Below are 12979 nucleotides of genomic sequence, written 5' to 3'. Positions count from 1 at the left end.
GCGTGAGGGTCTGTGTGTTTGTGTCAACATGTTGTGTGTTTGTGTACTGAGAGTGAATATTGATGAGAGGCCAGTTTCCCCTGATGGCTGGGTGTGAGTGAGTGACACTGCAACAGAACAATTAGCTGCAACACAAAACTTTGCAAGTTCTGCAAAAATGCACCTTTTAAGCACAAATATTCCCTTTTTTATTAGATCATTTTCTTTGCATTTATGCCCATTTCTTGGGCACAATTCAAGATTTTTCTGCTCTTTCGCTATGACCTTTGTGAGTCTCAAAAACCAGACCTTCATTCATGAGTAAATGTCAAAACATGAAAGCGGTTGGGTTTCATTTTTTTCACGTTAACAAAGCTTTTGCATAAACGTGTGGTCATGCACTGCTGCCGCAGACCCTCCCCGCCATACAGCCCACCAATCACGAGCTTCTAGGCTTCCATTTGAAGCTTCACTAGTGCGGTAGTGTTGCACGGCAACCGGAATCAGCACATTTGTCTTAGGTAGTGTGTGGATGGCAGCAGCTGTAATACGGAAGAGGACACGAGAGAGAGCAAGAAACAGAGGAGCAGGAGACAGAAAAAGGAGAGCAAAGGTTGACTATTTCAAGGTGAACATGGCATTAAGCTGGAAAGAGAACAAGTGAGAGGGGACCCCCCACCCCATGTCTGAAGTTCGTTCTTGCAGCAGAGTAGACAGAAGACAAGAAAACCCCTTTTCGCTCAGTTCAGACTGGTTTGATTTTTATTCCTACTCGTGCATGTGTTCCTGCACACTCCTCGGAAAAGCGCTGGATGGAAAAATGCTAAGCTTCAGCCATGGTTTTCTCACAGGACTTGGAGCTGGTGCACAGTTTGAAGGGACGGCACAGAGGACGCAGACTGACTGACCTGGATCAGAGTTAAAACAGCACTGAAGAAGCGAACATTTCGTTTATTTTTGGAAGTGGATCCTAATAAGACTGCTGCAAGTTGATCTAGAGGCTCATCTTTAGCTTAGCTTTCCGGATTGCTGACAGCTGAGACACATCCAGGATTGCAGCGGTTGTAAAGCCACTCAGACAGAGATTCAGCGGTGCAGTTCTAAAGAAAAACAGAACCATTTGGGACTCCCAGGCTCAACAAGATGTTCTTTCCGGTTCCACAATGCCTTTTTAACTGCCAATCTTCCCTGTTGATTGTCTGATTGAAGATGTGGAAGTTTAAATCATTTTGCCTGGACTACTGGCATGTGCTGTGTTTACATCCTCACAACAACTTTTACAAAAGGTACGTCAAAAAAGCCAATCTTATTTTTATTTTGCTTTTTGAGTTTTGTTTGCATCTTGTTCTGCATGTGTCACAGATCTCACTGACATATCAATGTCTTTTCAAACAGACTGAATCAGCATGATGAAGCTGCTGCAAGGGGAACTCATTCTCTAAGAGTCAATACTGATTATAGATGGTATTTTGTTGGACTGCTGTGTTGCTACAGCAGAGAAGTTGAGCAGACTCAGATCCTTCGACTGCAAACCTCCAGTGTTTTTGCAAAGACCCACTGTAATGTCAAGGGCGTGAAACAAAGGAATACTTGGGTCAGGAAGTTTGGATGATTTCTCTGTTTTGTGGAAATATTTCACATTCCTCTTTTTCTGAAATTCTTTTATCTCCATAAACAAAATGTAGAGACTTTACAGCCGAAGAGCTTTACAAACAACAAATATGATATTGTGAGTCAGTAACTTTGCTTCTGCTTCAGGTGATGCCAAAACAACCAGTGCCATATTGTGACAATTGTCACAAGTGTTAGTATTCTAAGAAAAGGGCTGCAGTATGTCCAGAATGCATTAATAATGGATCACCGTTAGCTTTTTCAGCAGTAGTCTTTAGGAATCCATCATCTGTCAGAGCAACATCAGCACTGTGTCGAAAATAAATCCACTTTCAATCCTGTCTTGTCTGTCCATAAAGGTTCATACTAGCTTTCTGAAAATTAGGTGGAAACAGTATTAGATAACAATCATCACATTATTTTAGTTGTAAATTTTTTAACCTCAAAATTTATATTCATTGGGTTTTTGGGTTAACTTGTCCTTGTAGCATTTACTCATGGTGTAGCATTGTCTCATATATAAAGGAAATTAAGAGTAAAACTTTGTTTCTGAGTATTTTTTTAATTCAAAACGTGGTGAATCAGTAAGCAGACACAAAAGGCAGTTTCAAAAAGCTGGTAGTTGTTGAGTAACTACATCTGGCAGGTCACAAGCTCCCTGCTCTGCTCCATTCTGATGCATCCACTTGGAGACTACATCCATGCACTCATTTGTTTTCCTCGTCTGAGCTGACGTCTGGCTCAGAACTGTATGGCTGGATAGCTCCAATATTGCTAGCATTTTTTTTTTTTTTTGTCTTTTTTGATTTGTGCTAAACACCTTCACCTTCACCTTCACAATATATAAAAAGATGATTGAGTGGGACTTTAAAGGCACGTATTTTGCTGGTCTAATGCATTTATTGTTTTGATACCAGTTGCAACACAATCCCACTAAATGACTAAAACAAATGAGCAGCCCTGCAGTTCCAAAAATAAATTTGAATTACAGCAATAATCTAATGTGCAGACATTTCACCAGAGGTCAAATTTGAACCAGGGAAAAGCTGCATATCAATTTGGAGAATTTTATATCATTGGATGATCAGAAAATCCATTTTTTTGCCCTATATCAAACTTGTTACATCCAGTATTTACTGAATATTTTTTATTAAAAGCTTTACAACACTGGTATAAAAAGACTACACAAGTAAACGCTGTTTTGGTTAATTTCCCGGAGACATGTTCTTTGAATCAAAAAAACTGCAATCTAGCCTAAGTTTACAATGTACATCTGATCAGTCTTTGTGTTTTGAATCATTCTAAAAAAAAGTGGATTTATATTGCTCTTCTGTCTTTGGGATAAAAACAAATATTTGAGTCATTCTATGACTAACAAGTAGCATTCTCTTTTGATATTTGTAAGTCCTTGTGCTTTTGAATGTGCTAAAGGTTGATGAATCACTTTTTTTGTAAACACCCATTTTATTACCATTCTGTGTATTTGGCTGATCACAACATGAGGTCAAAGTTTGAACATATGAGCATCTGTGGAAATATGGCAGGTTTGATATACAGAATTGTGAGCAGTTTGATGGGAGGAATACTGATATAATAACATATACATGGGCTGTGAATTTTAATCAAGCCCTTTTGGCTTCATGGGTCTTCAAGGGGGGCCAAGTCAGAGCTTTGTAGGATAAAATCTTTTCCACTGTCAAACACAGTGGCGGAAGTGTAATGTTGCGTCATTTCTCCTGATGGTTGTAGGTGCCAGTGATCTGCAGTGGAGCCATCAGTTTGTGAATGTGTGTGTGCATGGGTGAATGCAATTCTGTCAGTATTGGGCTGTCTAAGGTGCTATACCAGTTTATGCCATTTTCCAGATCTAAAGTTACTGGGATTGCGGTTAAAAAAAGACAGACTGATTACTTTTTCTCGATTCTTTTATCTCCTTTAATGTCCCTTCTAGTTCATGGTGCCGTAAATATGACAAGTTCAAAACTATACCATTCCTTGACAGTGCACCCTGTAGTGCGGAAAATGCTAATTTTCTAATACATTTTTTTGTGTGTTTATCATTTATTTAGTTTCTAATTTTTACTTTTCCCACCGCCTTTTCTTAATATATGGCCCACTAATCTCTGAAATTCCTTGTGAGACGTGTATAATTCTCTCCATACAAGGTGAACGACTCAAAGTCCCTCATAACACAGAGTTAATGGAAAATGCTGGTCACTGGGCGTTACTCATCACATTGCTTTGGCTTCAGTGAAAGAGTGTGTCTTGAGACAGATCTGTTAAAGCAAGGTCCGTTTAGGAACTCAAAACAACCTCTCCCAGCTGCTGAACTGGATTTAACCTTCCCTTCTGAATGAGAGCAGTGTAATTGTTGGACAGAGGTCTTGTAAGCACACACACACACACAATACAACTGTATACTTAAGATTTTTTTTATTTTGTTTACCACCTTTTTTCGATTCTTTTCAGACCTAAAACAAGCTCGCATCAAAAACATGCACATCTCCACAGAGCAGGGTGCATCATGGACGCGCCAGATGAGTGGACGACTTCATGGGGCAATCAAAACAGAACAATAGGAGTGTCTGCAAAAGAGAGAAAAAGGGCTGGTGTGTGGTTCGTTGTGGGTGGAGAGGTTTAGTTAAGGACAGGAAATTTTTTTTTTTTTCTTGCTGCTTTACATTCAGTTTCTTTGCCTTACTTGGTCAACAGACAGCTTGCATGAGCAGAAGCTCTGAGTCCAACATAAACTAGGGCAGAGAGAATTCACACACAGCAGCTTTTGCAGCAATGGAAAAAGTCTCTCCGTGGATCAGAAATGGAGTATCTGGGGTGTAATTTGTGGTTGTGGGGCGAGTGAGCACAGACTGTTCTTCTCCTGGAACTTTTAAAAGGGAGTTGCTCCTTTTGGAGGTTTTCAAGTCTTACCCGTAGCCCCATGTGTGTGTGTTTTTTCGGGCATGCCCGATGCCTCTGGTGATGTCAGTGCTGCGTGGAATGTGATGTGGAAGTACTGCATTTCCAGTCGAACTATAAGGTAGGAGTTTTGCATGGATGGCACAGGCCTGCGGTCAAAGGCGGCGGTTGTTGTTCCGACTGACCATAACAGTTTTTTGTAGATATTTCTGACATGTGGCTGGCTGATCAAATAACGGTCCTGTCTGTAAGCTCGAAGATGATGGTTTCCTTTCTTGCGGCATGGAAATACTCACCGCAGGAAAGGAGAGGAAAGAAGCTCTGAACTTGGTTAAAGTCTTTGTGAAAATGGCTGTCTCAAAGATTATAGAGATTTCAATTTAATTAGACTTCTTTATCTTTGGTTTGCCACAAAAACAGAATATAAATAAATATATTTTAATTCAATGCAGAAGCTTGGACAGAGTAACCATTATGTAAGAAGGGCCTTTTTTTAGTTCTTATTAAATCTATAGTTAGCTCACAACTCTGGTATCATGGGAGTGGTTCGCTTGCTCATTTTATCTCCTTTATGATTTGTTTTGGCATATGTGCTTATAACTTAGATTCAGCAGAAATCCTTTGTTCAAATATTAACTCAACTGAATTAATAAAAAGTTGGGATTTTTGAGTCTTCATTCTCAATTTAGTATAATTATCCAAACTTACAATTACAGAAACTGTAATTATCAAAAATTGCAGTTCCTCAGAAAAGTTTAACTTAACTCAGCAGATATGTGAAGTCATCCATCCATTTTCTATCCTGTCCTATTTTAAGGTCACATGGTTGCTGGACTATACCCAGCTCCTGGGTGGCGAGGATGGTGCACACTGTCGACAATTTGCTGGTCCATTACAGGGCAACACAGAGCCTGACAACCACATATTCTCACATTCGAACGATTGGGAGAATTTAAAATACTAATTTGACCAGTTAAAAATGTTTTTGCAATCTGGTAGGAAGTCAGAGAAACCCATGCATCCATGGAGAAAACATACAAACGCCATGCTTAAAAAAAAAGCCAGAATTCAAACCAGTGCGTCCTCGCCAGCACCTTTCATATTTTTTATTTTGTTTAAAAGCTTGCCTTATCTGCTGCTTATTACCTGGATCAGGTGTCTTGTGCCACTAAGAAACTACACTAGCAGGTTAGTTGGTAAACATGAGAGATACTAGCACCTGAGGCCCTGAGTTTGACATTTGTGTAACTACAGCAGTGTGTGGCTCCAAATGTAAAGTCTGGTTCCAGCAAATGTATATATTTTTATGATGCTTGCTGCTCTGCTTTGAATTCAAGACAACTGAGTGAATGTAATTTTCCACTGACATAAGATGTACTTGTTCAAGTTGATATAAGCCTATGTTAAAGTGTTTATTATACTATGTTTATTGTCTTATAAAAGCAGGTGTTGTGCACCATTTTCTTGTTACATCACCTCGTAAAAATGCATCACTTCTGACTTTAGTTCATTCTAATGCATTTTCATTAGCTATCTGTCTTAAAACAAAGCATTGACACAGATGTCTAAAGAAACATTTGATTTTTTTTCTGAAACTAATGTTCATTTCAAACACAAATCTACAGCCTTTTAGTTTCTATAGTGAATTATTTATTTGTAATTATTCTATCAAGTTTAGCGTTACGTCATAACTGATGGCATCTAAAAAACTTCTCTATATTTTTTCTCTTAAGTCAAAAATTTAACTAAAATGCTGATTCAAATAATTTCTTATTTTATAATTTCCTTTTTTTGTCTGAGTCTTCATAAAGTTTGTACAAAGGGCGTGTTTTACAGATGTACAGTGCTGCCCGAAATGTTCATGCCCTTGACAAACATTGGAAATGTCATAATTTTGTTCATATATAAAAAAGAAAATACCTTGAAAAATGTATTTATCATATCTCTTGATACATTATTTTATTACCTCCTGGAAAACGTCACTTGTAATCAAGAAAAAACGATGTATGGGTTGGAAAAAATAACTTTCAAGTCCAAATTTGCCAGGGGTATGAAAAAAACGGGGCTTGAATGGATAAGCACTTGAAATATTACTTTTAGTCATTGCAGAGTTGCACTTTTTAACTTCTGTTCATTTTTTTTCTTTTCCATATCAGTTTCTGCCCGAAAATCAAGAGATTAGGCACTGCAAAAATAATTTTGTTAAATCAACAGTATATTGAAGAAAGGCTTCATCATGAACTTTGTAGCTGAGACACCAGAGACTCCAGGGTACATTTGATCTGGCTGGTTTGGTCTCTCTCAAAGACTGTGACGACAAGAGCATTATTTATTTAAGTTGTGCTGCTCTTCCTGTATGGATACCAATGTCGCTAAGCGGTTTGGAAAGTCCAACAGAACTGGCATGCTTAACGATTTCTGAAAGGCTTCACTACAGGTAAACCAACTCTTGCAACATCAAATTTGGGTCTAAAATAACCGCAGATGTTGATCTGTCAAGACTTTGGCTTCAGCGCTTGGGCTGCATGAACAAGTGAGGAGGGGTTGTTGGGTTTTTTTTTTTTTTTTGGATGGGTTGGGATGGATATCTTGTAATGGAAAAGCGAACTGCCAACACAAGCTCAAAGTTTCACAGTGGTGAGTGTTGGGGAACACACAAAAAAAGAGAAATCCTGACTGTGGAAAAGCTGAGACATGTCTAGGAGGAAGACTTTGGTCTGAGGTGCAGTTAGTAAAAACAGAGAAGTTCTAGTCATTTTCTAATATTTGCTCTTTGTTAAGTTAAAGGTTTGGCATGTTAGCAGAGTTCACCATATCATCTCAGATGTTGTTCTTGGTATCTGCTGGAGCTATTCTTTCGATTTTGGGTCACAGCTTCAAGTGTTCCAATTACCAAGCAGATGGTTGTCTTCACCTTTCCTTCCTTCCTTTCCTTCCTTCACCTACCTTTCCTCATTTTTCTTCTGTCATCCCCTGGGATTGCTTAATCTTTTCATGTTTCTGCACTGTTTCACACTGCATCTATCATTAAGACCTCTTTCTTTGTTTTAAACAGCTCTACAGTGTTTGCTCAGTTAGCCATTATCATTTTGTGTGTCTTTATCTGGAAGTCTAGTAAGATCTTTGCTTAGTCAATCTGCATCTTCTCACTTGCCTGCATTAGGACCTCCAGCTGTTCTGTAAACTATGACAATGGCGATGGTGCTCCTTGTATGCCTTGCCTACTGTAGCATGATCTGCTGGATAGTCTCAGTGTTTTGTTTTGCAAAACCTGCACGTGGATTCGAGTCTGGTCTGGTAGATTTTGACCTTTATAGGTCTGCTACTGCTGTGCTGCCATGATTCCTCTTTGCTGTGTCTTTCAGTCCACCTTTTACAGCCATTGATAGTATTTTCTAAAATAAATCACTGCTTGTATTTGCCAGTGATCCTCTCATGCAGGGGTTTGTTTTTCCATGATGGTTCCTATTCTTCCCTCTCTTCTTCCTTGTGTTCAGTAAGCACATCGTACGTTGGAGCCATCTTCCTGATGTCTTCCTGGATATTTGTTGTTTCATCTTGGATAGTAGCTCTGGTCCTTGCCAGCCATTGACATACTTTGTTCTGCTAAGTGTACAGTCTCTAGATTTGGGTAGCAACTTTTCATGGAACTTCCTTGTCTTTATGTCAATGGTCTTTATCTCCTCTTTGGCCCAGGGTATTATGCCAGCTGTGTATCTGATGAATTGCAGTGCATTGGTGTTGATTGTGTATTTGACATTTGCTACTTTCTTTGTAGCCTCTTCATGGTTCTCATTTGCTCTCTCAAGTCCTTGTAGATGTTCTAACCATATGCTATATAAGCTTCAGTTTCTACAAATAGCTCAGTTATGATAGTCTTCCTTCTGTTTGTTATCGTCCAAGCACTTTTGTTCAGTCCAAATGACTTTCCAATATAATTGCTGAAGATTCTGGAGGTGGCTGTGAACTATCTAGCATCTCAAAGGTCACTGTTGATGTTGTGTATATCAGTTCCTTAATCTCAGTGATGGTTGTAGGATTGATTTTTCACATCCTCTAGTAGACTTTAAGAAGGTACTTCATTTAATGTTGGTAGCAAGCTAAGATGCTGACGAAAAATTTAGGTCTTACCTAAGGACCCCTACTGGAAGTTTGCCATAAAAAGGATTTGACATTGTAATGGTGGATTAAGAACAGAGGAAAGCCGTTGTGGTGGATGTGGTAATGCCAAGCGATGGGAACATCAGGAAGAAGGAACATGAGAAACTGCAGAAATACCAGGGACTCAGAGAAGAACTGCAGAAAGCCTGGAAAGTGAAGGTGACAGTGGTGCCTGTGGTAATTGGAGCACTCGGGGCAGTAACCCCCAAGCTGGAGGAGTGGCTACAACAGATACCTGGAAAGACCTCAGACCTCTCAGTCCAAAAAGCGCAGTGCTAGGAACAGCTAAGATACTGAGCAGGACCCTCAAGCTCCTAGGCCTCTGGTAGGGGACCCTTGTGTGAGAAACCATCCGCAGAAGGGTGTGAGGGGCCCCTCTCACCCTCCGCGGTTGGTTTGTCACCCAATGGAGAGACAGGTTATTGGCCGGTAGTTGGATGGGACTGCACCCTTTAAGGGATCCTTCTGGATCAGGATTGTTTTTTCCTTCTGTTAGCCATTTGGGGTGACTCCCATCTCTTAGCAGCTGGTTCATTTGTGCTGCCAGGCGCTCGTGGAGTGCGGTAAGCTTCTTTAGCCAGTAGGCATGTATCATGTCAGGGCCCGGTGCTGTCCAGTTCTTCATACCTGAGACTCTTTCTTGGATGTTTGCCACTGTGATTCCTATGTTCTTTTCTCAGAGAGACCAGCCACTGGGCATTGCTGTTATGTGCTGTCTCTTTCTCCCATATACTTTTCCAGTACTGTTCAGTTTCTAGCCTTGGTGGGTCTGATCGGCTGTTTTGACTCTGCCAATGAGCGTACACTTTTGCAGGCTGAGTTGCCTGTTTATCCATATATATATATATATATATATATATATATATATATATGTATATATATATATATATATATATATATATGTATATATGTGTATATATACAGTGTATATATAATAGCCCCTTTAACTATTTGGCAATTTTTTTGTTGTAGCCATAGGTAACAGGCCCGAAAATAAACAACATTTTTCACTGTCTGTTTGCCTCATGTTGCTGCAGGGTGAGACAAAAGTGGGAGAAAGTGTTTTAGAATGCTGCCTCTGCAGCAGCTTCTTCACAGCTCATCCTAAGACTCACAGCTTTTGAAATGCAAATCATCTGTGCAGGCTTGTTTGTTTACTTTAATGCTGAAGAATGCCACCCTCTCCAGAGAGCACGTTCATGTTCAGGATGTCTGATTAGAATAAATGCAAATGATGCAAAGACAAACTGCACCTTGAAAAAAAGTGCATGTTTCTGTGGTGTCTCTCTATATTCTTTCCTTTATATTCATAATATTTGCCATTACAGCATACTCAAAATAGGCTTTCTCTCCACTTTGCTTGTCATGATCAGCAGACTGTGACTGCTCCAAAAGAAATACAGATCTTCTTTTGTATTTTTTCTACCATTCCACTTTTGATGACATATTCCTTTTACAGCTTCTTCAAGGGCCTGCCCGGAGAATTGTGAGTGTGTGCAGCATTAACTTATGTAATGGTTTGCAAGAGGAGGACTGAGATGGGGTGGGGGGGGTTGAAAGAGGAGAGGGAGAATAGAAGAGTGATGAGCTCATGCTGCTGCACTGCAGTTTTTATAGGCACTCTGCACCTTTTGCTCCTTAATTTCATGTTATTATGCATGCACAAAGATGCCGTTTGACGTTATTTACAATGATGACTTAACTGATTGGTTCATATGGTATGCACATGCTCGTGCATAGGTGCAGACCAAAGGACCGCCTCAGCCCCCACAATTTTTAAACTCAACTTAGACATCAAACTGCATTTTTTTATAGACTTTATGCCTCGCACCCTTTGTGCACTGTGTCCTTTATTTGCATAAATGAAAGTCTAACGCGTTGATGCTTGCTGAGATCCAGCTTGCCCAGTGGAGCTCAGTTTAGTAATTGCTTGCTGTTCACCAATTTCTTTCAGGCAAAAGCGATGCCTCATTATCCAGTGTGTGTTTTTGATTTCTTTTAGAAGTTAGCTCAGTGGATTTTGGTCAGGTGCCTGAGGAAGATGATGACAACACTGCATTCATGCTTTGACAGGATTTAATATCCGGCGTTGTCTCAGTTAGAACTGTAACTAATCAACATTGAGCATTTCTGAAGTCATTTGACTGAAGTTAAAAAAGGCCATTGCTGTATCTCCATCAAGCTTATTAAAATAAGAATTAATAATTTTGCATGTATTATTGTTTGAATGTGAAGTTAATTTTCTTTTTGGTGTGCAGGCTCATTATATGAAAAATTAGCACATGCCCCTTCTGGAGAGTCTAATAACTGTGCTGTCAGAGGGGCTGTGACTGGTAAACTATCATTACATTTTAATTTGTTGTCTTAACTGGATTAATGGCTTTGAACGGTGCGTACACCAAAGCTGGCGTTTGCCTGTGCATGTGAAAAACCATTTATCATTTAAGGGCAGGGACTGAGCTTTCTTATTTCCAAAAACTGTAACTGTTGCCATGACAACCTAAAATCAGACAAATTCAACTGTTACTGAATGAGGCACCGTTCATAAAAGCAGAACTGCCTGAATCATTCAGACTTCTTAAGTCACCCACATTCAACCCATTAACATCCTCCAGTGGGTAAGTGATGCATGTCTCAGGAAAAAAAAAAAAAATCAGTTATAATTAATTGTTTTTATACTAGTAGAATTAGACTAAATGTATATTCATTTTTTGTAAGTTGAACATATTGTTGATTAACAACCATTTGGGCTAAATGGGCATTTCTGACAAGACTTTTTTTCAGTTAAATTTTTTTAAAGAACCTGGATGTCTGAGTTTTATTGAACCTTTCCTGTGTTTAATGATATCCTACATGGCCGTGGACATGACATTCAAAAAGCAAAAATAAATTAATGTTCCCTCAAATTAATAAATTAAATATTAATTTTAGTGAAACTAATATTTAATGGCCATATAAGCCATAGTATAAATATTTTTAACAATTTAAAATACCAATGCACAAAATGCTCATTGGTGCATTGGTATTTTATAGATATTAATTTGCTTCCACAAAGTGTTATTAGTTTGCACAAAAGGTTGTTTTGTCCACATAAAATGCTGAATATTCATAGTGTCCACTAAAAACAAATTTGTGTGCAAAACGTACCGTGTTTGCACAAAATGCTAATTTTTACTAATAAAATGCTGATTTGTGCACAATAAATGTTAGTTAGTCCACACAAAATTAAACATAAGATACTGTTTTTGCTCAAAAGGTTAATGTGACTACATAAAATGCCATTTTGTGCACAAAGAAATAGTGTGCACAAAGAGCTATGTATTTTGTGGCCACAACATACTGTATTTTTTCAGAAGATGCTAATTTGTATGGATAAAATGCAGATTTGTGCACACAAAATGTACATTTGTGTTTGCAAAATGCTAATTTCTGCATATGAAATGCAAATTAGTGCAAACAACTTTTATTTTGTGCACATAAGATGCTAAATAGTGGCCACAAAATGCTGCTTAGTTTTTTGTGGCCACAAATTAATAATTTGAGGGAACAGTCTAATTTTCATTTTATTTTTTAATGTCGTATCCAAGGCTCTGGAAAAAATTACTTGTTTCTTTATTTTTTTCCTTTCAATATCATGTCCTTCTCCCCACTGCTGCTCCCTTGACATCAGCTTGTTTCCCTTCACCCTTTCGATCTGTGGCGTTTTATATCTGTCTGAGTGCTGGTCACCAGCGCCCTCTGTTGGTAAGAGAGACTTCAGAGTAGAAGATCATGGCCACAAAAACGAAAAGAAACCTCCTGCGAGGGCTTGATTGAGGTCCTGTGTTAATGTCCTTCCCGTGGTTGCATTTCTTACAAAGCGAGTCAAGAAGCTGTGAAAGTCGCGTGGCTGTTAATAGCCTGGCGGTCGGTCGATTTGGGCCTCTGCTGCGAGGAAGTCAAGAGCAGAGAGCTGAGAAATTAAACAAAGGGAGATATTCTACGTCAAAATAAATGAGCAGACCTGTGAGTCATCAGGGAGTGAATGAAAAATGAGGCTGATGGAGGCACAAGCCTCATTCCAATGAAGCACCTTGAGCTTTATAGCCAAGGTTTACAAAACCATAGTAATTCATTCATTATTTTCTCTGAAAAAAAATTTTTTTGTGGGGAAACTTAGTACATTCATTTTATCTTCTCACTTATCCATTTCCAATCCTTTATGTTCGATTTTGTTTATTAAAAATTTTAGTAACTTTTCTTTTACTGAAGTAGGATTCTATGCAAAGTGTCAATGGCATCGGAGATCATGTTCTGAGTGTCTGAGGATGTT

General features: G+C 38.9%; 1 protein-coding gene across 12 annotated transcripts in view; it reads left to right on the top strand.

Annotated features, from left to right (window-relative positions):
* iqsec1a (IQ motif and Sec7 domain ArfGEF 1a) overlaps nt 1-12979 on the top strand; it is a 104332-nt gene that overhangs the window by 55321 nt on the left and 36032 nt on the right. For 3 of the 12 annotated variants that reach the window (XM_078950434.1, XM_023956707.2, XM_078950431.1), the window contains exon 1: nt 488-1265. The exons of 6 other annotated variants lie outside the window; for them this stretch is intronic. In XM_078950434.1, the coding sequence (XP_078806560.1) occupies nt 1189-1265 (77 nt within the window). In that variant the 5' untranslated portion in view covers nt 488-1188. Of the gene's footprint in view, nt 1-487; nt 1266-4261; nt 4628-11164; nt 11286-12979 lie in introns of those variants that run through there. 3 more of the 12 variants (XM_078950435.1, XM_023956706.2, XM_078950433.1) reach the window with 2 other exon arrangements.

The sequence above is a fragment of the Oryzias latipes genome, chromosome 7 (assembly GCF_053564925.1).
Source record: "Oryzias latipes strain Hd-rR chromosome 7, Olatipes_Hd-rR_3.1".
In the NCBI taxonomy this organism is placed as follows: Eukaryota; Metazoa; Chordata; class Actinopteri; order Beloniformes; family Adrianichthyidae; genus Oryzias; species Oryzias latipes.
Note: the sequence above shows the minus strand (reverse complement) of the source record. Positions and strands in the feature narration are given on the sequence as shown.